The 26813-nt window shown below is 35.7% G+C and overlaps 4 protein-coding genes across 5 annotated transcripts in view; 2 read left to right on the top strand and 2 right to left on the bottom strand.

Moving 5' to 3' along the window:
* Nucleotides 1-5157, bottom strand: part of cacna2d4b (calcium channel, voltage-dependent, alpha 2/delta subunit 4b) — a 31372-nt gene extending 26215 nt beyond the window's left edge. The window contains exons 1-5 of the mRNA XM_058766880.1: nucleotides 4222-5157; nucleotides 1805-1886; nucleotides 1529-1645; nucleotides 1347-1406; nucleotides 983-1145 (exon numbers count right to left, since the gene is read on the bottom strand). Of these exons, the coding sequence (XP_058622863.1) occupies nucleotides 983-1145; nucleotides 1347-1406; nucleotides 1529-1645; nucleotides 1805-1886; nucleotides 4222-4352 (553 nt within the window). The 5' untranslated portion in view covers nucleotides 4353-5157. The remainder of the gene's footprint in view (nucleotides 1-982; nucleotides 1146-1346; nucleotides 1407-1528; nucleotides 1646-1804; nucleotides 1887-4221) is intronic.
* A 1977-nt stretch (nucleotides 5158-7134) lies between these two features.
* On the top strand, nucleotides 7135-11544 carry isg20 (interferon stimulated exonuclease gene). The gene is made up of 4 exons (XM_058766297.1): nucleotides 7135-7288; nucleotides 7713-8383; nucleotides 10588-10788; nucleotides 10908-11544. The coding sequence occupies exons 1-4, from the start codon at nucleotides 7243-7245 to the stop codon at nucleotides 11100-11102; spliced, it is 1113 nt and encodes a 370-aa protein (XP_058622280.1). The 5' UTR covers nucleotides 7135-7242; the 3' UTR covers nucleotides 11103-11544.
* A 2598-nt stretch (nucleotides 11545-14142) lies between these two features.
* rlbp1b (retinaldehyde binding protein 1b) lies at nucleotides 14143-19616 on the top strand. The gene is made up of 9 exons (XM_058767667.1): nucleotides 14143-14232; nucleotides 14328-14407; nucleotides 15742-15778; nucleotides 16236-16364; nucleotides 17531-17735; nucleotides 17822-18000; nucleotides 18190-18348; nucleotides 18794-18904; nucleotides 19002-19616. The coding sequence occupies exons 3-9, from the start codon at nucleotides 15767-15769 to the stop codon at nucleotides 19128-19130; spliced, it is 924 nt and encodes a 307-aa protein (XP_058623650.1). The 5' UTR covers nucleotides 14143-14232; nucleotides 14328-14407; nucleotides 15742-15766; the 3' UTR covers nucleotides 19131-19616.
* A 393-nt stretch (nucleotides 19617-20009) lies between these two features.
* On the bottom strand, nucleotides 20010-26220 carry abhd2b (abhydrolase domain containing 2, acylglycerol lipase b). Of its 2 annotated transcripts, none has more exons than XM_058767482.1 (11): nucleotides 26089-26220; nucleotides 25642-25791; nucleotides 24904-25136; nucleotides 24530-24705; nucleotides 24093-24260; nucleotides 23372-23555; nucleotides 23186-23278; nucleotides 22934-23035; nucleotides 22780-22849; nucleotides 22613-22697; nucleotides 20010-20886 (listed from the first exon to the last, which is right to left on the bottom strand). In XM_058767482.1, the coding sequence occupies exons 3-11, from the start codon at nucleotides 25113-25115 to the stop codon at nucleotides 20720-20722; spliced, it is 1257 nt and encodes a 418-aa protein (XP_058623465.1). In that variant the 5' UTR covers nucleotides 25116-25136; nucleotides 25642-25791; nucleotides 26089-26220; the 3' UTR covers nucleotides 20010-20719. The 2 variants fall into 2 exon arrangements, with proteins under 2 accessions (XP_058623465.1, XP_058623466.1); XM_058767483.1 differs by having other exon boundaries at nucleotides 25642-25770; nucleotides 26089-26209.
* Between the last annotated feature and the right edge of the window lie 593 nt (nucleotides 26221-26813).

The raw sequence follows: 26813 nt of genomic DNA on the forward strand, positions 1-26813 counted from the left end.
GGTCTAGCCGCAGAAATTCAAATATTTTAACGCACCCGAAGCTAAAATCGGATCCAAATTTTTCCGCATACACATATGATCAGAACTCCACGCAGCTTCCGCACTACTCTCCATTGGAAATGAATGACTTCCGATCTGTCGCTTGTCCTTCGTCGGAGATAGTGGAAAGGCGGCTTGATTCTCTGCCAGTAGGAGGCGCTTTGAGAGCGGCAGAACTAGCGGTTTCCCCAGTGATGGCTGTAATCTAAGCAGCTTCGCTCGTGAACGCTACTTTATCAGATAAAATGAAAATGCCACCAAAACTATTCTGAAGACAGTATGTTCCCTTCAGAGATACATTCATATAAATCACCCGCTTTTTGAAACGTGCAGTGCTCATGTTTATTCAACGAAGTCAAACGCCACAAATAAATCAATGTATGGGAAACACTGGTAATGAAACACTGGTAAAAAAAATTATACCGCCATACATATTGATATTGAATTATTGTCCAGCCCTATTTACAGTAGGAAATTTACTAAATATCTTCATGGAACATGATCTTTACTTAATGTTCTAATGATTTTTGGTATAAAAGAAAAATCAATCATTTTCACCCATACAGTGTATTTTTGGCTATAGCTACGAATATACCCCAGCGACTTAAGACTGGTTTTGTGGTCCAGGGTCACATATATCCAATAACCCCTACATATAACATACATTAAATCACCCTGTAGCAGATCTATACAGGTGGAGCTGGGGAAGGTGGAGGGTTTCTGAAGCACACTGCACCTTGTGAATAATGATGTCGTTATGTCAGATTGAGCTAGAAGCTATCAGACTGCACCATCTTTTATGACAGAATTTTGGATTTATTGTGTCCACAGTTTATTTGATTTAATTAAGATGCAAAATAACAAAGTGTGTTTTTGCATTGATTAAACATACTATTTAAATCAGATACAAAGCCCATGGTGATTCTCATTATTGCTACCATACCTTTGTTGTAGACATTAGTGGGAACTTGGATGTCGCTCATTAAAGTGTTGACTGAAAGCTTGTTGAAATGTTCATTCTCTTCCAATGGAAATTCACCTCCAAGTTCAATGAAATTTCCCTCTTCATCCATAGTATTCACCGATAATGCGTTAAAGTAGTCAAACTGACAAAAAATATATATAGCATAAATAGACAATATTTGCTTTTAAATGGCATCATTTAATATTTAATATATTTATTATATAAATATATGTAATAATATTTTCATAAACTATTTGTTTAAATGATATTTAAATTGAATACGTGACATTTTTTGCAGATTTTTTTACAAACAGGTTTAAATATCAAATCCCAATTTTGTTACCTGTAAAGATGCATTATACTCATGATACAGATCAGCATCCTCAGCTGTGTCTGCGAGCCTCTGTGGACAAAGAGAAAGAGAACTCATTTAATAAGTTAAAACCAAAGCTCCTCATAAAATAACATCAGTCTAAAAAATAAGGACTAATCTAGACAATATAAAAATTAGCACTTTAGACTGACCTTCACAGATTTCATCTTGCTGCCAAGCATTCTTTCGATTTCATCTGCAAATTCCAGCACTAATCGTGGTCCATCTACATCCTCTATTCTAATGATGGGCTCAACATCTTTGAGTTTCTAGACATACAGAGAGAACAGTTTTAGCATTTTGCTTTTCTGGAGTAATTTTATTAGTAATATTTGCAAACAGTTTTCCTAAATTAGCATCCAAAAAATAAAGCATCCAGAAACAGTCATCATAACTAAAAATGACTAGGAAAATTTATTGATATTTACCTTTTGTAATAGCGCAGCGCCTGAGTATTTTGATGCAATTGCATTGAGTTGCTCTGAAATGGTGATGGCCCATTTTTGAACCCTAGAATTTAAAAGAAAAAAGGTCAATCAGCACCAACTGTGTGACGTTTATCAAGAGTTATTCAAATTAGTGTACACAGCAAATCTTTTATTTGAATGTTTGAAATTACCCTGATAAACTCAATAAATTATTTTTAAAATGTTTACATTTACTTTAAATAAACCCCCTAGCTGCCAGTCTATAAATATAGTTGTCTTAGTTTGCAGGTGGCCTATAATCACTTCATAGGATTCCAAGTAATCTATTGATCTCTGACCATTGACATCTAAACACAAACAATCAAAAAAAGTACATATGAGGTCACTGTAAATGATACAAAGACCACAAATATACTGTATATAATGAAACATCCCTGTCACTCTTGATGTACAATGCACAAAATAACAAATATAAAGAGTCATGTCAGCACTTTGTCATAATAAGAGGAGAGCTCTAGGTCAGGCTGTCTTAAGGCTGAACTGAGTCTGTCTTATGTTGAAGCATCTCGGTTGACCTGAAGGAGTCTGGGATCATCAGGGAGGCTGGGGAATTGTGTTAATAGTTTGGCAATGTTGAGGACTCTGATACTATTACAGCAAGGGAAATCCTTGGGAAGTCAACAGACAATGAAGCAGAGAGATCTTTTTCCCCATATAAGCAAAATTTAAGAATAAAAATATACTGTAATGTAGTGCTGTGTAATATATTTAGGTTTGGGATCAGTAAGATTTAAAAAAAAAAAAAAAATTAATTAATAATAATACTTTTATTCAGCAAAGACACATTAAATTGATCAAAAATAAAAACATTTATAATGTTTAAAAAGATTTATATTTTAAATGCTGTTCTTTTGATTTTTTTTTAATCATCAAAGAACCCTGAAAAAAAGTTTTTTTTCTTCAAATAAAATTATTAATAAGAAATGTTTCTTGAGTACAAATCAGCATATTAGAATGATTTTTGCTTCATTATCACAAGAAAAAAAATACATTTTAATAGATATATATTGAAATAGATAAGTTATTTGCAATTGTAATAATATTTCACAATATTACTGCATTTATACTGTATTTTTAATCAAATGCAGCTTTGGTGAGTTTTTAAAATGGACTGGTGCTACAAGAGAACAATTTGTCCTTGAATTGTTGTAGTTATATAAATCTAAAAATCTAAAAATAAATATAGGGATTAAGGCCAAGATAAAACAGTTTTTAGCAATAAATCCCTAAAACACAGATGCACTCGCATAGCTATGAAATATGCTTGGCCTTATATGCTCAGCAGGGTCTAGTACACGTAATAAAAGTCCAATTATAATGCATGAGAATAATGTTAGTGGCACTCTTGGAAGGGTTCAAAGCCTGTGATATTCCTGTGTGCACAGAACCTGGCCTGTATGACCATCTGTGAACAAGCTTGTGTCTCTGGCTGGTATCCAGAAGGCATTATTAATGATATGAGTGTATCTGCTCAAGCAGTCACTTCAAGCCAGAACATTAACCTGCTAGATGACAATGTCTGGAAAAAGTAACCAAAGAAGTTCATTAAAAATAAATCTGACATGGTTTCAGTTGGTTTGTTTTTGTAGGGCCAGTCAGAATTGTGTCAACATTAAAGGAATACCCAATTTGGTGGTGGCCAATGGCATTTAATGGAAGTCATTGGCCACCACAATGGTTTGGTTACCAACATACTTTCAAATATCTTCTTTTGTGTTTCACAGAAGATGCAAAGTCATGTTTAAAACAACATTAAGGTGAGTCAATTATGACAGAATTTTCAATTTTGGGTGAATTATCCTTTTTTTTTTAAAAGCACTGTAATTTTGAAAAATATTTTATTATCAATTATTTAATTATTTTGTGTATATTTATAGTTATATAATAATAATATTTGTATTTTTTCTGTATTAGTAATTTATGAAAGAATTATGGATATATAACCAAATTATCTTTCCGTTTCCACCTTAAAATATTTTTGCACTGCTGCTTACGTATGTTGAGAAGTGTCTGCCATCTGCTATTGCACTGAATGACTTCCAAGCCTCGTGAGAACTGAATTTTACACCTCAACAAACTCAGGGAATCAGGGAATTACTAAAAATGATCACACAACTCTCAGAGCAATTTCTCTTCCTGTCTCATTTGAATTTCTAATATGCACGGAACTGAAGTCGCCACAGTACAAATTAGACCCAGAAATAGTCTGTCTGGTCTTACAAGCATCTACCAAAACCACTGGCTGAATAAAACAGAACAGCAACACATAGGAAACAAAAACACATCAACAGAGAGAATTAAACCAGTGGTACCTGAAAATGAAGGTGCTAAACAACTGAAATGAAAGTGAATCTTACGTTTCTGGTGGAATCTTCATTTGAGCATGTGTAAAGATACACAGCCAGCCTGTGTAGACCATGAAGAATGTGACCCAAAAAGACCCTCTGGTGTTATACATGATGCTGACATCTATCCTTAAGAGCCACATCTGTCACGAGAAGAAGGTCCTGAGAATCCACTACTCCAGTAGGAAGACAAAAATCCAACGTCCATTCTACTCACTTCCATTCATGCTGGCCTAAATGGTTTCAAACGTCTCTTATGACCCTTCCGAGCTCCTCATCAACTGAACTTGCACATCCAAAAGTTCTTGGAGGGCCTGATGGTCCACGTCAGCAAACTCCTAGTCATGCTCAGATCTTCCAGAAACTTTTCAAACTCTCTTTGAGCTGCATGGAGTAATCAGCGCTTCTCATATTCAGGATGATACCGATAATCCAAGTAATCCACTTAATGTTATCATTAGGTCCTTCTTTCTTCGTGTTAAACTCAGGTGAACATGATATCAGTATATGCTCTCCATCACATTATCCACAAAACATCACACCTGAAAGATGTTCTCCAAAGTTCCATGGTTCTTGGCATGAAATAATCCCAGTTATAATATATAAATCAAGCAAATGGCAAACACACTGCTGCAGCTGAGATTCACTTCCAGAGCATCCAATCCTCCATCACCCAATTTACAGTGTAATCCACTTGGATTACAATCTCTCCACACAGTGGGTTCATAAGCGTGGGGAGATGGAGAGAGGAGAAAAGGGTGGGCACACTGGAGAGACGCAGCGGATTGGGCGAGTAAGAGTTTTGTTGTCACTAAGAGGATTAGTAGTGATTTCGGGAGGTTGGCCCATGCCCATCCAATCAGTGTAAGTGAACAGCTGTGGTTTGTAGAAGGACAAGGCCATCTAGTGGGGACATGATACCCACTTGTTTTGGGTGATAATATGCAGGCACTCTCATGAGGCTCCATCCATCCTGTATGCCTTTCTTTCTGGAGCTTTTGAAGAATAGTTCATGATAATTTCATGTTTCTTAAAGCTAATAAGCTCCAGATCCTGAAAATAAAAGGGCTTTAGATGACCACTAAGTGACCTGTATACTGTTATTTACTATCTGTCATGTGACTTTTGTTCAGGAACTAAATTGTCCATATGCTGTGTGACCCTTTGCTCTCTCTTTTAAATAAAAAAAATAAATAAGCAGCAAACTACTCTATAAATCAGAAGGGGGTATTTGAATGGACTATTCGAATGGCAACATAAGAAGATCAATCAATATTTTATTATTTTGAATCCCTTGGTAGAAAGAATGTCATACAGGTTTTATGGTGAATATATCACAGAATTTTAATTTTTGGATGATCTTTCCTGTTAATACTTTCTTTAATGTTAATGGTATCCAAGGCTCTCCAAGAATATGCTCAAATTCATTACAATATCACATTAATATAGTGAAATTAAAACAAACATCACCTTTTAGATGAATTTTGTATCTAGTCTGTAAATCTATTGCTTATGTGCCTGAACTTAGTATCTTGCTAGCTGTCAAATTCCTTCAGATTGTATTGCTATTTATATCTTAGCAGTTTATTCAGTGTATACTAATTCAGTTGACTTCCATTCATAAAAACGGTCTCTATCGTCATTCCGCAGTCCACACATTGATTTACACAGCAAAAAAACAACAGTACTGTACATCAGTATTTTCAAAGAAGGACCCCTGGGGGAGGAGTTCTGCACTGGCATTTGTTTTGACCAATCAGAGTGCAATACTGTAAAAACGGACCAGGGGTGAGTGATATGAAAATTAGTTCTATGATAGTACAGTCAGTCATGGCCCCATGGAAGATGACATATCTGGAGGTAGATTGGCATTTATTGGAGATTAAAAGGAAAGAAGAGCGTGTTGATTTGGTTGGGGTATTTAATGATCATATTAAAGAAGTATATAAAAACTATACTCAAATCTATACAGATGGTACTAAAAACCCAGAGACAGGAATAACAGGAATTGGTGTGGTGGTTCCAGCAAGAGGAATTGAAGTCAATAGAAGAACATCTAACAATTTTGCAGTATATACAGTGGAGATGATGGCAATTTTAGTTGCATTACGTTGGGTGGAAAAAAACGAAGATATGTTCAGACTCAGCTTCAGTCCTAGTAAGTTTAATATCGTTCCATTCAAAAAGTCGACAAGATATACTAAATGAAATTCTCTATTCAGCTACAAGAATAACAAACCAGGGAGGACAAGTTAAATTTTTACGGGTCCCAGCGCACATACGAGTGAAGGGGAATGAAAAAGTGGATAAGGTCGCAAAGAAGGCCTTAAAAAAGGAAAATGTAGAAATGCAAATAAGAATCAGTAAAGCGGAAGTGAAGTGCATAATCTGGGAAAAAGTTAACTACAAATGGCAAGAAATGTGGGATAATGAGGGGAAAGGGAGACATCTATACCAAATTCAAAAGAGTGTCAAAGTAAATAAGGTAGGAAGTGGAAACAGGAAAGAGGAAATTGCATTAACAAGATTAAGGCTGGGACATTGTGCTCTAAATAAAACATTAAAAATGAAACATCAGACGGGCTTGTGTGAGGAATGTCAGGAAGAGGAATCAGTGGAACATGTAATTCTACATTGTAGGAGATACCAGACGGAGAGAGAGATAATGGAAAGTAAGTTGAAGGAGGTAGGGGTGAAGAAACTCACTTTAAAAACTAGTGAGAGAGAACATGTGAGAGAATGAATAGTCTTTTTAAAGGAAACTGGGCTTTATTATAGGATATGATGGAAGGAAGGGTAATTTGTAATTAGAATAGTTTAATATAATAAAAAATATTTTTGTTGTTGTTTTGTTTGTTTAATCCCCCCATTCCTCCTCTATCCCTAATTCATAGTAGAAATAGATTGTGAAGCTACTTGCTGATCCGCACTCCGGAACAGAAGGGGGCGGTAATGCACCAATAAGATGAACCGCCGTTAAAAAAAAAAACAACAGAAGAAGAAGATCTCGCGGGAATTGGCTCTTGTCTCGGCATGTTCTCGCAGTATTGCTTCTCTCCGGATCCACGTGTACGCAGAGGTATGTGCTAATGTGTAAAATTATTTAAGTATTACAACGGTAATAAGCGTTTTTGCTGGAATGTTTTCCAATGTAATATTATTTAGGGTGTTGTGTTGTCATTAAGTGTAAAACGCGACAGATTACGTTATTGTTTCTTTGCTGAACGGTTAGCTAGCTAGTGCTGAGTGACTGGACTAAATGGTCACGATCACAATTTAAATGTAAAAGAGCGGTAAATAATTGACTCTTTAAGACCATCTCCTTTACTTAGATGGATTATGTGGTCAAATATCGAGTTAACGTTGTTTATGTATCTTAACTTAGTAACTTGCAAGCTCTCTTAATTTTTTCACGTGATATCTTCGGTATTATTTGTCATTTATCTCTATAAGGATATAGATACTGTAACTCTGATTGACAAAAGTATCTTCTTTTTTGACAGATGTCAAGCTACGTGGTGACATAATGTCTGATTCACCTTGGAGATACTCCACGAGTAGTGGTGTGGACCGAAATACCTTGTCAGCCACCAACAAAGAAACAAGCACTATTTCTCATCAAGTTAAAAGACAAAAGAAAGAGAATAAAGTGAAAAAATCCACAACTGAATTCTACGCAGTGTCAATTGAACAAAAAAGAGGAAAGAAAAGAAAGTCAGAAGAGCTTTTGGAAAACAAGACGGAGTGTGTTAAACACAGAGATGTTTTAGATACTGTATCTGAACAGTCAAATCACGTGCAATTCAAGAGGCCCAGAATAACTTCTCATATGCTGACTGCTGAAGCTGAGTCTGCATTACCTCTCAGTAACTGCTGTGAGGTGGACAGCGGCTTTTCATCTGAATCCAGTCCTCCCACTAGTGGCAGGAGTTCGCCATGTGTGGGAATGGACCAATCTAAGTTTGTAGCTATGGATTGTGAAATGGTCGGCACTGGACCTGGGGGAAAGTGTAATGAGGTGGCACGCTGTAGTATAGTAAATTATTATGGTAGTGTTCTGTATGATGAATATATTTTACCCCGGCATCCAGTCACAGACTACCGCACAAGATGGAGTGGCATTAGGAAACATCATTTACAACAGGCAGTGGCTTTTGAGGATGCTCAGAATAAGGTGAGGAGGCACCAGTGGGGATTTCTTTAAGACTGCAAGGGAAGCTCGGCTTCCCCTATAATGTCAAAATATTAATTGTCAAATATGTACTATTGTGTTAACATTTTATTGACTAAAAATGCGTTAGAACACGTTCATCTCGAAGACAAGTTCGTTCAGAATCAGTTACATATAGCAGGTCGCTGACTCGATTTCCTTCTCATACATCCCCGTAGCGTCAGTGCATTTCTCGAAGCCGAGCGTTCATTGACATCAACGGGGCTGCTTTGAACAGTTTTTTTCAGTGCCTCGAAACTAGACGGTCATTGGATAAATGCTGCGGTTATGTCCCGCCCACGGACGCTCAGCGTCTCTGGGGGTGAATGGAGGAGTGGGCGTGCCTGGACTCCGGGCTTCTGCGTGATGATTGGAGGGTCTGCATCTCCTTTTGATTGACAGCGATTTTGTACAATAAAGAGTCGCTGACGCTGAAGCTATTGGAGCTCAGTCCCATAGCGGCTTTGCACTTGGTTCTTATCAATCATTATATATTTTTTTAATTCATTTATAATGTTATGTTTTAACGTACATGCTGCTAACTCGGAAATTTCAAGATATGCGAGCAAAAAATGCTCCTGACACTTAGGCAATACGACACGAGCAAGAGTGCTGTTTTTGTTTCGTTTGTGGTCGAATCCAGATCCGCGTTGATTTGGGAGAATCACTGATTCACTGAGTCACTTATAAAACAATCATTTGATTCGCTCCTGAAGGATTCAGCCGTTTTGAAAGAATCATTTGAATGACTCAGCGATTCAATCACGAACTTCAGCCACCTGCTGGCCGTTTTTAAGTTTCCCGTCTAAAAGTAGGCATATTACATTATTTTCCAACATATTTCTATATTCATAATTTAGTATTTAAAACATTAATCTCATAACATTATGCAATTATAAATACAGTCTAAATGATTAAATGCCACATCTAAATGTCACTTCATGCAGCTTCTGTGCAGTGCTAAGATGAGTTTTGTTTAGATCATTTCATGGATAACAATAGCCAGTCATTCATTCACATTAATTAAGTATTCAGAGAATAATATTGTCTGTTTTCGCTTACATCTATTTATTTATTAAATTGATTCATTTTGTAGAATTGAATTATAAATTAAGCTGGTATAGTATCGTAAGACATTTTTATGGTATCGTGACAACCCTATTCTACACCACATTCCTTGTTTCAGTTTAACCTAATTCCCACATTTCCTCCGTCGAGTTTAATATCTTTTTTTTATTTTTTTAGATTGTTTGTTCATTCATTCATTCATACAGTAGGCTAGCGTCACGTGAAAAGACGCCTAGTTGGTACAACAGGGTCACAGAGCATTTTCTTGAAAAGGAACATAGGGCAGAATTTACGTATATATAAATAAATGGAAAATTTTTATGATGTGGGCCGAAAATGAGCTTCCCCTCTTTGAAAGACCAGCAGCCGCCACTGGGAGGCACTAATGTATAACTGCACTCACTGTATATATGTTTCTGTTCAATTGGGTTTATATGCTCTTCCTTAATTTAATATTGTGTAGTAGTTTTGAACAATAAGGAATTTTCCCCCTGCTGGTACAGCAAAGCCAGTAGTTCAGCTGTTTACTTGCCCTGCCAATATTTTTACTCTCTTTTCTTTTTTTTCTTTTTTACCAAAAATATAGGCACTTTATTTAATATTATTTAAGCTGAAGTTTTTGCGAATATTGCTTTAATATAAATTAAATGATTGACACATAATAGTAAATTTAGTATGGTATGGTACATTATACTTTTTAAAATATATTTTTTCATTTCTGTTTATTTTTATATAATTTACAGTAACAAATGATAGCTTTTAATGATAAATGATAGTTTTTAAAATAAATTTAAACGAATTTGCATTATTTCTTATTATCCTTTTTCTGTTATCTATATTGTACTCAATGTTAAATTGAGTATAACCGCAAATTACTGTTAAAACCATACATTTTTATTTGAGAAACATTTAAAGATTTGATACATTAGATATATATTAGTCATTAAAATTTTTTTTAATGAAATATATATATATATATATATATATAAACTAATTAAATTTTTGGAAGTGTTGATATACCCATCGTTGAACTCTGCTTATAAATGACTAATGTATTTCATATAATATTGCTGAAATAACTGTGCTTTGTCTTTTTTTAGATTGTCAACATCCTCACAGGGAAGATTATTGTGGGCCATGCCTTATTTAATGATTTCCAGGTTCTTGACATCTCTGTCCCACCACAAATGATTAGGGATACCAGTTCCTGTAGATTGCTGCGAGGGTTGTATAACACCTCCACTAGATGCAGTGCCTCTTTGAAGAAACTGTCTTGGAAACTTCTCAATAGGACCATACAGGTGAGACCGTGTAGCAGATCAGGTTTTTTCATGAGATAAAGTTGGAACATCAAGCTTTGTGTATATACGTTTTCTCTTTACTTGCTGCTTGATGTTTACATACTGGATATTTCTTTTAGTCTGGAAGAATGGGTCACTGCTCTGTAGAGGACGCTTGTGCTGCCATGGACCTGTACAAGCTGGTAGAGGACCAGTGGGAAAAGGACATCCTGTCCCAGGATTCGAACACTGACCATATCTCAAACCCCAACAACCTTGAGCACTACATGCAGGACCAGTACTGGCCAGAAAGCATAATGGACTGCAGCTCCTAAGACTAAGAGTTAGGATAATGATGCCAACCTCGATGCTTGGAACGTCTTTGTTGGTTAATGTTATTTAAACCTCAAACTTTTCTAAACATGTTAAGTCAATAAGGAAATACATGGAAATGTTGTAGAACATTAACTTCCACTTGAAAAGTTTATTTAAATAACTTAAACTTTGATTCTGTAAAAATTGATAATGTTTATTAAGGTATTTTAAATAAAGTTTCTAAATTTACACAGACTGTATTTTAGGGAATAACTCCATTGTAAGTTTTCATTTGTATGATCAATGTTATTAATGTGTAATGTTAGCGACATTATGCTGCTAGTTAGCACCAACCGCTCATATATTGTCATACTGACAATGCTGTTCATCCAAAAAGTACTGTCATGTGAAAACTTTAAATACAAATTGTTTAAATAAAGATTATGGAAAAAATAATCTCAAACTTTCAAAATTAATTTTATAGCATGTATTTCAAGGTAGGTAGTGAAATTTCTGCAAAAAAAATTTGACAAATTTTAACACCATACCGATACTGTTGAAATAACTTGATTTAACCGAAAAAATTCACTGAACAATAGTAAATTTGACTGCACCTTAAAGGGATAGTTCACATAAAAATTTAAATTCTGTCATTTATTCACCCTCATGTTGTTCCAAACCTTTATGAATATCTTATGTTGAACAAAAGATATTTGAAAAAATGTTGCTAACCAAACAGTTGACGGTAGCCATTGACTTCCATAGTATTTTTCCCCTTATTATGGAATGGGATGGGCGATATGACCAAAATCTTTTATCACAATATGAGTATTTTTATTTCATGGCAGTGATATATCACGATTTAGTTATTTTTGCTTTATGGTCTTTGAGCTCAAAATTTTGATGCATAGATGCATAATTATTGTTACCAGTGTCAATATCACAAAAAAACTAATTATCTTTTATTAGCTTAAAAAAACCTCAAGCTTACTGAAGACAAGTAAACAGTCAGTGATTGAATAAGAAAGTATTTACAAACAGGACAAAAAAACTACAGTAGAACAAATGAATAAGAAATGCAACATAGTATAAAGTAATAAAATGTATAAAAACTGCATATTTTTCACTGTGTAAATTAAATACATATTTCTACTTTTTAAAGTTACAAATGTGATTAAGTCAAGATCAGTGAGAGATTTTCCCTCTTTTGTTGTTAGACTGCTGTAACCTTAAGAGCTGCCCCGATCCAATACATTTACATGTTTTCTGAGCTGTTTCCTTTCACTCAAGACCTAAATGATTGTTTATAAGGTTACTTGCATAGACAGGCATTTTGACACATACAAGTGTGTATTTAACTGTTCAAGGCCTATAAAGAGGCAAAAATAACTCCCGATAAATACTCTCACGCTCTGTTCATATGTGTGAGCCTCTCAGACAGCGCGTGCATAAAGCAAAATAAGTTCTCTTTCACTAATGATTGCATTACAATGGCTTAAAATCAATTGTTTTTAAACAGCAATGCTTAAAACGTGTGCAAACTATATGTTATCGTGACCATGTAGCACAGCAACGTCACATGAGCGTGTAACCGTGATAGAGACAATAGTCCAAAATTTTTTACCAGTTGACAAATTTTTACCAGTGATGGTGTCTGCTGGTTTATCGCCCACCACACTGGAAGTCAATGACTTTGTCAACTATTTGGTTACCAACATTCTTCAAAAATATCTGAAAGAATAGCTGAAACTACATCACCTCAATTATCAGTTAATAGGCATGTTACGCCTCTCTTGACCCCAGTGGCCTTTGTGAAACTGCTTTCACTCTTTTCTTTGCTCATACAATAGTTATATTGTCAAGATGTACATTTCAAAACTTTTTTAGTATTTTGGTTTTAAATAGGTGTGTGAAGACTACGGTGTGATGCAAGCTCTAACTTGGCAGCACATGACCAAGGTTGGATTAAAACTGTGATGTAATGGGTTGTCTTATAAGTTGTGATGTAAATGTTTAGTGATCTAAAGATTCTGGCTTGGCTGAAACAATATACCTGCATAATAATGAATCATCAAATTTATTGTCTGTCAACTATGCCTTTACCCAACAGACATAAAATAAACGCTGAGCAGCTCTGGTAGCACAGAGAAGACCATTGTGCTGCAATCACTGCTTTAGTAATACAGACCCTCACATTCAAGCCTAAATCCTGCTTTACGGGATTATGGCCACCCCACCGATCATTGTATCAGTGGGAAACATTGCAGTGACGTTTGAGGGTGGAATACGATAATTCTGGCTGCTTACAACCAAAACTGAATTTTGAGTACTGTCTTGAGATTTTTGTGAGATGTGTATGGCCTAAACTAATAAAAAAAAATGTAAATTATATTTAAATATTTAGTTTTTTATAATTGTTAAAGACTATTTTTATCTAGCCATCATTAGAGCATTGTTAAATGTACAAACATTTTTTTTGAAAGATTTTTAATTCACTTACATATTCATAATTTACGTATAGCATTTTAACTATAAATATCCTTCCAAAGCAGTTTTACAGAGAATGCTCTCTAGAAATATACAACAAAAGCTTCGACAAACTAGTATTTTGGTTTTATTTTACTTCTAAATGTCAAAAACTGTGAATATATATATATATATATATATATATATATATATTATACATTTGTTCTCACATTTCTACATTATTTTTTACAAGTACATATACAGTATTCATGGTTAAAAAAATAAATAAAATCTGATTAGCTATTAATATGTAGAGTTTCTAAAAGGTTTGATGAAATTGATGCATTATTATATGTTGGATAATTATTTTATAACGTAATTCTAATGAAAATGCCTTCATCTGTATCTTGGCATTTTAACACGGCTTTGTGTTCAAGGTCTATTTTCAGAAACAATTCACGTTGCCAGCACATATTTTTCACTGGTGCTGGAATCCAATCAAATCTTATTGGTCAGTGGATTGCCAAACTTTTAACCTCTAATATTATTAACCGCTAATATGTCTGACACACTATTTTTCATAAACTCTTGTTTTTTTTTTAATCACACAGTGTGTTTGGGGTCAGGGAAGGTTCCTCTTGATTAAAATATGAGAGTCATGATGCTATTGGCTGCAGGCTATTGGTAAATGTTCTTTTTGCTCCTTTTCTCAATGTTTTTGACTGATTAACATCAAATCTGCTCTGCATAATCCATATGACGTTGTTAATCCATCACAGGTCACACTACAAATTATTGCAGTCTGCTGTTTATCACCTCATTCAGTTCTGGTGGCTTGAGCAGCACCGCATTGTGTCAGGTAAGTGTCGTTTCCTAGGATAGAGCGTGGGATTTATGTCATTTAGGATGTGCATTGCTCAAGTTTTGGAAACTTTTTAAATATTAATGGTGATGGATAATTCTCTATTCTTTTAAAGTGTTGGTGGTTGTAATGAGGTAGAAAGAATTAAAGCAATCTGGGAGATTGTTTCCCTTTTAACTTTTGCAGTTGGTGCAATTTTCACCTCAACATGTCAGACTAATGGAGACTATCACATAACAACCCTGCTGGAATGCTTGTGATATAGCAAAAAAATGTCCCTAAATTATATAACCTAATGTCTCAGATTACCCTTCGGTTATCTGCTCTTACAATTGGACTTCATGGGACTCCCAGGTGGACACAAAGTGTTTCTTGGGAGTCCACAAATTATTCAAAGTTAACATATGCTTGATATATTTCTATTTCTATGTTATTTGAATTCATGTTATATAATTGGCCTTATTTTATTGGTAATGTTTCATTTGTTTAATTATTTTGGCATTTTATTACCAGGGTTTCTGCAGGTCTTAAAAAGTCACTTAATTCACTTTTTCACAAATTAAGGCCTTGAAAAGAAACAGAAAGACTTCAATTCAAGTCATGGCATTAAATGTTGCAAACACTGCAAAAATGAATTTACTTGCTCAGTATTTTAGTGTTATTTTCCAGTACAAATATCAAAACTTCCTTAAGTCAAGATACATTGAGATGCAAAATGAAGATTAAGTCTTATTTTCTGCTTTCTAAAGACTGGTCAGAAATCATGGTCAGAAGCCATATTAATCAATTAGAATATTGACTACAAAATAAGACAATAATCTTTAAAAATAGGATTTTTAAATATATTTTTAAATATATATATAAGCTTTATTTTATATTGGTTTATTATTTGAGTGACAATACAAAAGCCACTTATTTAATTTCTCAAACTACATGTTTTCTTTATTATATCATGCTTAATTTTTTTCTTTGTCAAACACTATAATTGGGTGTTTATGCATATAACATTTTACAAAATAAAAGTATGGAAAACATCATCATTTGGGGACCTGAGCATCAAAATATTTGAAAACCCCTGCTTTCAGTTATTGTTTCTAATTAATATTTTAATTAAAATGTATATTTAGACATCTTTGGTTCAGCAAGCTAATGAGAATACGACTTAAATACTAAGTATATTTATTATGATAAAAAGTTTTACAAAGTCATTAAATTTGTGTAATTTCTCATGTTTCAGAAAAACCATTATGCCTGTGTGTCATAAAAAGCCTTTTTTTGTTGTTGTTGGAGTCGAAGCATTTTCCTTGTGATCATTATCTCACTTTCCACAGAAAGTTGCACTGAGCATCTGAAGCAATGGCTGTTGTTGTAAGTACATTATTATTTTTTGTCTTTATAAACTTTATAAACCTCATTCAGTGTTGCATTTGCTTACTGACTAAATGATGTTATCAGAATGAGAGAACACTTTTACAACTGTCTCCATTAGTGAAACTATAATACTAAAAGTATTTCCCACTGAAGTCTTGAGACCCTGTTATGTCACCCAACATGTGATCTCTCCCAGGGTCCTCCAAACCATTACTCTTTTGGTGAACAAATGTTTTAAGAACAAGGCGGATCTTAGTGTTTAGGGATAGAGTTACGTACATTAGCAGCTTATCCCCAATCTCAGACTGGGTTTACTAAGCTTTACACAGTTCATGTGAGTGAGCTTAGCATTGGCCCACACTAGCTTCCATTGATTAGGGCTGCTAAACTAAAGTGCTTGCTTAAACTCAGGATTAGGATGTTTTCATAAGTCTTTCTCCATAACTTTTTATAGAGTGGAACATTCCGGATGGTGTCCGAGGAGGAACAGGCCCTTAGGGCTAAGCTGGAGCACCTCACGGTCAAAGATCACGGGCCGGTGTTCGAACCCTGTGCCCAAATACCCGACCACACGGTGCAGAAGGTGTGAGCAAGTCTTTAGAAAGTATCAGATATACACATTTAGACTGAACAAAGCACATTTTAGCTGTCTAAATATGAATAAACTATAGCTAATTCAATATTAGCGCTGTTTACTAAGTTAAGCATTGCTATTGTTTAATTTTATACAACAGTTCTTTCTGGTCCTCGAATTTGATTGGCTGAGAGGAGTGTGATATTCTAGTTATAACAGAACTCCAACCGTTTCACCGTTTTTGTGCACGGAATGTAGTTTTAAGTGTTTTTTGGCGAGGTAGCACTTGTTTAGACTTCAAATATGCAGTTTGTTAATAAAGATAATGTCTATTTGAAAATTTGCTTCAACATTTTCGGAGATGTGAGCTCCACGGCATCAGCCTCAGCCAGATCTTCTGGAATTTGCCGCTGGCTCTGATGTCTCTATAGTGGTTAAATATGAGATATAATTTGTTTTGGGTAAATATAACAGGCAGTCTTTGGTTTCATTAATCTATTATTTGTTCCAGAGCAAATAGTTTTGGCTGAGTTTTTGCAAAATCTCATCACGTTATGTTTTAACTTCAGTGCTGTGTATCAGAGCGCTGCCTTTGTACTTTTGACTGAATTGCCTAGCAACTTTTATGATGGCTGTTGTTGTGGTGATTAGTTACATTTTTCTGTCATTAGATGGCGACAAGAGAAATGTTTTTATGAGCGAGTCAGCAGTAAAGGAAGTAGTTTTTAAACACTAAAGAGGGTTTTTAAAGACTCCATTGTTTTTTCTTTTGTATCTACACACATCAAACTGTTGTATAAACGCAATATCACACACATAGCAGTACAATATGGCTTTATATCGGCACATTGTGATTTCCATACGGCTGAATCAGCCGTGCCGATATACAGCCATATCGCACTGCTACTCATTTGATATCGTTCATTTAACCACATAGTGACCACACAAAATAAACACCCTAGTAACAACCTAGCAGCCATCTAGCATCACTGTGGCAAGTTTTGCACAATTTTTTATGAGAAAATATAAAAAATCTAGTTACTGCTACACAATAGCATCTCCTATCAAGTTAGCAGGAATTCACTGCACATTCTGACTGTCTAAAAAACTGTTACTTTACAAAGAAATTGTTGTGATTTTATGAGTGTGTATTTTAACTTGTGATGTTGTTGTAGGCTAAAGATGAGCTAAATGAGACGGATGAGAAGCGAGTGTCAGCTGTAAAGGAACTCAGAGGTATTATTAAAGAGAAGGCAGATTCTGGAGACGACCTCGCAAAAGGTGTTCAGGACACTTTTGGGGAAAAACCCGATACCGTGCTGGTGAGGTTCATCCGTGCCAGAAAATATGAAGTTAACAGGGCCTATGAACTCATGAAGGGTAAATAGTTTTGTCAAAGGGTTTTTATTTTTACTATTGCTACCACCTTGCCCTGAGATGCTACTATTGGTTTTATTGTCCTGAAGGTTATGTGCGCTTCAGGCGGGATTACCCTGAACTCTTTGAAAACTTGACCCCAGAGGCTGTCCGCAGCACCATTGAGGCCGGTTACCCAGGGATCCTGCCCAACAGAGATAAATACGGCCGTGTGGTGCTGCTCTTCAACATTGAGAACTGGGATTATGAGGAAATCACTTTTGATGAGGTGATTTTTTTCAATGATAATAGGCTGAACTGGTAGTAAGTTTGTATATTGATCGGTGCCCTTTTCTTTTAAAAAAGTTTGAGGTAGGATATTTTTTTTTTTTGAAGAAGAAAATTTATACTTTTATTCTGCAAGGATGCATTAAAGAACTAAAAGTCTGTTTTAGTATTGATATTGTGTTTGTTCCAGATCCTCAGAGCCTATTGTGTGATCCTGGAGAAGCTTCTGGAAAATGAAGAGACTCAAATCAATGGGTTTTGTATCATTGAAAACTTTAAGGGTTTCACAATGCAGCAAGCTTCTGGCATTAAGCCCACAGAGCTGAAGAAAATGGTGGACATGTTGCAGGTGATACATTAGCTTTTATCTTTTAGAAAAATAGCTCTCTTGTCTTAGTTCTTAAAGGTGCATTTAGTTATGCTTACCTTCAAAAAAGTTTTATAACAAAGAAATTAACATGGGTCGGCTCCATTAGCCTCGTAGGCAGCGCACTGACACACAACGCCATTCTGGTTCGGGCATCCCGAGTTCGAGTCCCGACTCAGGGACTTTTCCGACCCCTCTCTCAGGATCAGGATCAACTGCTAATAGTGCATTACTACAATGAAATCAGTAATTATTTGCTTTTATGTAATGCAACCATGCCACTAAGTGGCAGTATAAGTCCAAAATGAAAGCATAACATGACTGATTTCGCATCATTTGAAGATTAGTTAGCTGGCATATCATCCTTTGTAGTCTATAAATCTATTAATTACACATAAATGTTCATGATTCCACATCTGTTTGGCAGGACTCTTTCCCTGCACGTTTCAAAGCAGTGCACTTTATCCACCAGCCCTGGTACTTCACCACCACCTACAATGTGGTCAAACCCCTGATGAAGAGCAAACTGTTGGAAAGGGTAAATTATGTTGGACAGAATTTGTTGAAAACAAGATGATGAAACATTTTATTTTTGATGGATGAGAAAGTGGTTTTGACTTTCTGTGTCTTTGAAGGTGTTTGTCCACGGTGATGAGCTGGAGAACTACTTCAAGGAGTTTGATGCTGAAATCCTACCTTCAGACTTCGATGGGAAAGGTGCCAAATACGATGGCAAGGCCACAGCAGCACATCTCTTTGACTAAGCACTTTTTATCTGTCGCCGCACAAGAAAGCGACTGTGTTATTTTAGTTGTATTGCATTACAGAATGATTGAACGTGTTTGTTTTTTTGAGAGTGAACCCAGCAGCATAGAGATTTTCCCATGCCAAACAGCCATGTTACTGGAAAAGTCTCCAGATGTCATTAAAGAGGAATGAAATGGATACGGTCAGTTAGTTCCCTGTGACACTGCGTTCTATTGGAGTGCATGACATTCCTTACTAATCTCAGGCAGGGCCCCATTTTCAAATTTAACCCCAAAAATAGATATTCTTTTGGCACAGATGGCAGATTACAGAGTCCAGACATCTCTGTTGTTTCTCTAGTTAAGCAAGAATGGAAAAATACTCAACCCAGTCAACGTTTAAAACAGAATTGTAAGAATACATGATGTTTTGAATGGAGAACTTTCTACAGAAAGTTAAAGTGAGTACATACATTTTCATTATAAATAAAGTGCACACTTAAAATGACAACTTTATAACATTAACATGTATTTCCTGTAAAAGAAAACAAATAAAAACCTTTTGGAATGTCAAACGTTGTACTTGAGTGCTACATCTATCTATTTATTTCTAGAAAATAAGATGTACAAATTATGGCAATTTCCACAATTTGGGTTCATTAAAAATAAACAAAAACATTAAGGCAGTGAAAGATGCTTAACCTTTAGACAAAATCCGCCTGATCAGATGATAATCAGCCTATTTTCTGTTCATTTTATATGGTGTTTACAAATATTGCAACCTTGTTACCAAAATGTGGGACAAAGCTTTTATATTGAAAAGTTTTTTAATATTAAAACAAATATAACATTTCAAATAATAATTAATATAAATTAATCTGATTCCATTTGTTAGATACTGTCAAGAAGGGGTTTTTCTTGTATAACAACAGAGACATAGTTTTAAAAGACACCAATAAATGGGAGACATTGTCAGATTATTGCTTCAATTGTTTGCGCTTCCATCTACAGGAAACTATTTATTAAATACATTTAATGAAAATAGCAGCAATAAAAAGATAGCATGGAATAAAGTGTCAATAAAACATAAGGCAACCTGACAGAATATTCAAAAGCAAATGTAAGTGCACATTTTCAAATTCTATTGAACTTTCATTACTAAATATTAACAATTTCTAAACTAATCAAAATTTGAACATCTCACAAAGGTGATTTGATGAGTTATTATTTGAGATATGCTGACATCACAGTATAGAAATATCTATGTAAATGACAGCTGGTGAACTTAGTGTTAGTTACAACAGTTATTAGTCTTCACCTCTTTACCATCTCCTCTTACCAAGTATGTTTTTTCACAAGGTTCACTATAACCTTTTTCAAAAACATTTTATGAATCCCTCTGCACAGTTTTTCAGGCTTTGAAGCGATACACCATTGACATCTGACTCAACTTATGGTAAGTGTAATTTATTACCATATCTGCTTTCTCTCAAATTCCTGCTTGAAGGTCAGAGCAAACTCTGGTGAGTCAGACCTAACCTCAACTCAGAGCAAACAAGAACACCATAAAGTGTTATGCTTAGTGTTGCACAAGGCATTATTTTTTCCTACTGGCACTGCGGTCTCTGTTTCTCCCACTGGCAGATAGCATTGGCATAACTGACTATGACTTTGTCCATCCAGGAAAGAGGTTGAGGAAAAAGAACAGCGCCTTCAAAGAAGCCGAGATGACCTCCATGTAGTGTCAGAACGAAGATCACATTTTGCTTCTTTTCTGTGGAGAAACAGTACAGATTTATCACATTGAAAGCTATTTTAATGTCGTTCTTCATACAATCTTTTTAGAGGAAGCCATTCATTCTAGATGTATGTTTTTGATTCACTAAGTACCGACTCATAAGAGTCATTATTTTAGGAATTGGACTATACTTGTTGCACTGTATGTTTTTCACTACAAAGAACTGACTCGAACTGAATCGAACACTGGTCGTTATGTATGTTTTTGATTCGATAAAAAGAACTGACTCATGAAATTCATTCTGTCAGAAACTGGACAATATGTATATGTTCATGAATCTGAGAACACTCATTGCACAATATGCATTTGATTTAATACAGAAGTGCCACAAGAGGCATTTGTTTGGGAATTGGACTGGTGGTTGGTTGCGCAAGATCCTTTTGATTCACTAAAATGAAGCGACTCACGAGAGGCATTCGTTGAGAAATCAGACTACTTTGATTGCACATTATGCCTTTGAATCGTTAAAAAGAAGCGACTCACGAGAAGCATTCGTTCAGTTATCAGACTAAATTGGTTGCGCAAGATCATTTTGATTCACTAAAACGAACCGACTTACAAGAGGCATTCGTTATAAATTAAACTACATTTGTTGCACTGCACAAAAGGCTTTGATCCACTAAAATGCACTGATTCACAAGAGGCATATGTTGATGAATCAGACTACACTGGTAGCGCAATATGCTTTTGATTCGCTATTGGCTCACAAGAGGCATTCATTCGGAAACTGACTACTGGTTGCGCAGTATAATTTCGATTCACGGGCATTTGTTCAGGAATTGGACTATATTGGTCATGCAATTTGTCTTTGATTCACTAAAAAGAACTGATTCACAAGAGGCATTTGTTCAGGAATCTATCTACACTGGTCATGCAATATGTTTTTGATTCACTAAGACAGAATCGGCTTATGAGAGGCATTTGTTCAAGAATTGACACTGGTTGCGAAATATGCTTTTGATTCACTAAAAAAAGCGGTTCGTGAGACATTCATTTAAGAATCGGATTGTGGTGCTATTGTACTGCAGAAATCTTTGTCAGAGTACTTTAAAACCGTATTCGGTTCACATCACCCGGTTTTATTTTTAACTGAACCAGAATAAGAATCGGTTCTCAATCCTATTATAAATGCACCTTATTATTATTATTAATTAACAGCATTAGATATTAGCAATTAGACATATACTCAAAAGACGAAATAATCCATACAAATTCATAAGCAAGGCTGCCAAGTCTTCTGTCATGGCCTCTTTAAAAATGCATCAACTTTAAAGTTCCGTTGAAGCTCAAGAAGATTAGGTGTCCCATATTTCCTTAGCGAGAGGCAGTTAGACTTGCTAATAGGGGTTCTCTGTTGGATCTTTCACCTGAGGCTGAAGGAAGAAGCTGACGGCAGTAATCTGATAAATAATCACAGAGGAAAGGATCAGATGGCACTGAAAAATTCAGCACAGGTGTCCAGTGCAGGATCTTAGAAACACAGCGGTGCTGAGAGTCTTAATGGGCGCCTAAAAGCACTATTAGGCAATACGTGTTGAAGACACGTGACCTTTTTTTTTTACACTTCTTTGGTAGGTCCTTCATGTTTAATTCTTCCTTTTTGCTTGTTAAAAGCCACTTGACATCCATCAACTCCTCTTGCTAAAGATGGACAAAAATGGAAAGAATTAGACAGAATAGTAAAAATGTAATATATAAATACCTGCTAGTGTGCGAGGTATCGTCAGCAGTGACTGGTGGACTAATGGATCATCTGAAGAGTTCATCAAGAGGAGGGGAACGCTGATCTAATATGAGAGACATATAAGATTATGGTTTTCAAAAGAACAATATGACTTAATATAACTGGGTTTCAGCAATGTTACTTACATTGTGAATATAATGCACACAGCTTTCCTTCTCATAGTACTCCTTTAGGGAGTTGTGTCCATGAAACTTTCTAATAGAGACATACATTTGGAAAAGAATCATTATGGAAACATAAGATGCAGTCAGAAGTGTCTTATGAAAGCTTTTAAAGTACCTCATAATGTTGTCATCAATCTGCATGAGTGAAGTGGCCGTATACAGATGGCTGAAGTCGGCAGCCTCCATATTGCTAGAGCTCATACCAAATAAACTTGCCCTACAGGACAGATTTACTTGAATCAGTTTCACAAGGGATAATTAGGGATATAAAGAAATTGGTTGCCAGGAACAAGTGTCAATCATACAGTTTAGTGGCCATTATCACTGATCAATCACAGTCAGATATTTGACATAATTAAGGACTTACCTGTGAGATAGAATGATTTTTTTCATGTTGTCCGCCATGAAGAAGTTGTATAGTCTCCTGCACTGATCCCACTGTAGAAATGTCTCCTGAGCCCTAAAGACAAACAAATAAAACAGAAAACCAAGTTGTCAAAATTACATATTTAAAATTGTATATTAAGTGCATAAGTTAAAAATACTTTCTCACCTCAGAGCACTGTATCCCTGGCAGATGCTGACGCAGCACAGCACTCGCTCCTGATTGGCTGGATTCTCACCCAGGTACTTGCAGGCGATGTTCCCTCCCAGACTGAAGCCCACCACGATGAGCTGAGTTTGTGGGAATGTGCGTTTAATGTAGCTCACCATGGCTGAAAACTCCCAGGTACAACCTTTAACACAGTGTTACATAATAAACCATTGTTAAACATAATAGAAATTAGCATTCAGTGGTTGCTGTTTCTATAGAAAGAGAAGTTTATTTAAATTCTAATTTTAAATTCTAAAGAATATATATGATTTAATTAAACATTGTTCATATACATACATACACTACCAGTCAAAAGTTTTTAATGTTTTTTTAAAGAGTTCTCTTCAGCTCACGAAGCCTGTATTTATTTGATGCAAAATCAGTAATATTGTGATATATTTTTACTATTTAAAATAACTGCTTTCTATTTGAATATATTTTAAAATGTCATTTATTCCTGTGATTAAAAAGCTGAATTTTAGCATCACTGGTAGTATATATATATATATATATATATATATATATATATATATATATATATATATATATATATTTGTTTTTTGTTTTTTTACAAAAAACTCTCATCTAATTAAAAAGAAATTGTAACTAACCGCCTGGTTGTTTTTCACAAGTATGCTTGTTTCATAACATACAAGCATGCTTGCCACGCGTGGCTTACCGTAGGTGAACATCCTCGGGGAAGTCAGCTCGATGTTTGGTAGTGCTCCAAGATGGTTGAGAACGGCGCACCTGTAGCCTTGTTTCTGTGAATAATCCACAAAGGTCCGTATATAATGCTTCTCACTATGGTTACCGATCCCAGGACAGATCACCATGGTGATGTCATCTGTGATGGGACAGAGACAGATAAACTCTAGTGAAAGTACGAGCAACACCTTTGCCTCTCCAGAGGAATAGTCTTAATCATAAACACCATAAGTGGATGAGAATCACAAGCTGTGAAGGTCTAAAAATGCAAGAATGCAGCATAAAAAGATTATTTGTGAGTAATATTCCAGTCTTTTTAAACCATATGATAGCTTTGTGTATATTTTTAGATCAAGATTTCCCCTTTGGGGTCAAAAATCCCTTTGCTATTGAGAAACCCAGGCTCACCTCCTGTACTGTGGACGCCTTGTGGCTCAAACAGGTCAAAGGTGGCAGTGGCTCCGTCTGGCATAGGCAGGTACTTGCGCATCCCACAAGGTTTAGGGGACTTTACCCTTCCCATCTTCCCATAAAGAGCAGTCTGGAGATGTCCACTCTTTCCCCATAACAAGGGAGGGATGTACCTGGAGACATGGGCAGGTGGCGTAATAGTTATTAAGTGTATATCCAAATATTTAACTAAAAATGTAGTCCTGGATTCTTCTAGTCATTCTACACAGCAAATCGCATCATTTTATTGTACTTTGCCATCTAGGAAAGATGCAATGTGTGAGAAGACTGCAATAAGATGACAAGAAATCCTTCTAGGCAGCAGCACTCACTCTTTGGTTAGAATGGGGCAAGACTTGAGCAGGTAGCGATTGAGAGGGGTGTCTTGACAGGTGATGTCAGGGGCCGCCGTGGGACACTTCAGGTTCAGGCTCCGCACTATGACATACAGCACCGTGGCTACAGCAGCCAGCTTCACGCCATCAAACATGGCCGGCATCTCAGGAGATATTGTGTGGACATCTGCCTCCATTTGGGCACTCATGATGGATTAGTTTACTAATAGCTGATTTGAGAAAAAAAAATAATAAAAGAAAATATAGTAGTATTTCAACTTATAAGAACTTACATGAATATATACATAAGCGGACTGTAGAATATTTGAACATATTTCAAATATCACTTTATGTTACAATAAGCCTAAGGAAATAAGCCCCTCAATATTCATACAATTTTTTAAATATTGAATAGAAAAAAAATTTTTGTAGAAAATATTATAAATGTTTTTCAAACATGGATACAAAGATTACATACAGCATCTAAGAACGTGCCACATGTGTCGTAAACTAGATAATATTCCTCCTTTTTATAATATCGGACATTACTTGTCATTGACCTATATATACACACCTGTACAGACACACAAGTATATCTAGTAGAATAGAAAATTAGAGTACATTTGCACACAATTAAACTTAAAAAATATGCTAAACACATATAAAGATAAGATAAATGACAAATACAAAGGACTTAAACATTGCACATAGAATGCTAATAAATTCATATCACACCTTGACTCAAAAAAATATGTGCTGGGTTACTGAGCAGCTTCCGATTGTCAATGTTCAGTCCAGCAGAAAAACAGAGGGGCACTTCACTGACCCAGATGTGTCATCCAGTCAAAGTATCCGAGATGTATCCTGCATCATGCAACAGTTAGACTACAGGGGGTTAATCTGTCTGCTCTTAGTGAGTACAGTTTACAGTGACTCTATCAACAGAGTTAATCATACTTCTGAGTGACATAAACATACTTAGAATATTTTTGAATTTCATTATTCAGTATAAAGTTGTAAATCTGTATTACGCGTATTTTTTTGCACTGGTTATAAGACAAAATTCAGGACGCGTTGAGCAATTTAAATATTGCTTGTGCGTTATGCTATAACAGAATACAACTATAACATCGAATTCTTAGCATGCACAACATGCATTAAAAAAAAAAAAACAATGCATACCTAGTCTTCAAAGTTGTCCAGTGACTTCTCTGTGCCGCTGCTCTTCACATCTTATCTGACGACTACAAACAACATTCAAAGAGCATCGTCATTCACTTTACACCCAGCAACTGGAGCGCGTCTTCATCCGTGTCCTCTGATTGGAGCAGCGGCACAATGACGTCAGGTTCGGAGCCAGTGTTGCCAAGTCCGCGGTTTTCCCGCGGAATTGGGCTACTTTAACACTGTTGCCGCGGGTTGTTTATCATGTCCGCGGGTTGAACCAACCCCAATAATGTGATATTTAGCCCCTGCAATGCGAGTTTTACTGAGGATCCCCGTCGAAAAACGTGTATTTTATCCCCCGGAATGCGATTTTTACCGGGGAACCCCCTCGAAACGCGATTGGGGTAGGTTTGAGTAACAATTGAGCGGGTTTTGTTGAGAAAACCTGGCAACCCTGGTTCCAGCACCATCACTGTGCGCTAGAATTACATTAGCGTCAACTGCACTGTCATTCAATCGCTGCTACCTGAAGTGAACAAAAAGTAGAAAGAAATTACACTAAAGTTTAAATATGGACACTGTGATACATTTTCTCTAAAGGAAAAGTCAAAATATTGGGCCTAAATAAGTGAAAATTTACTAAAATGTTCAACAAGTAGCCTAACTGCACTTGAAGAAGTTGTTTTATTTTTTATAAAGCCTTTGCACAAATCTCAAGGTCGCTTAAAGCGTTACAAGGT

The sequence above is a fragment of the Onychostoma macrolepis genome, chromosome 25 (genome assembly GCF_012432095.1).
Source record: "Onychostoma macrolepis isolate SWU-2019 chromosome 25, ASM1243209v1, whole genome shotgun sequence".
Lineage (NCBI taxonomy): Eukaryota > Metazoa > Chordata > Actinopteri > Cypriniformes > Cyprinidae > Onychostoma > Onychostoma macrolepis.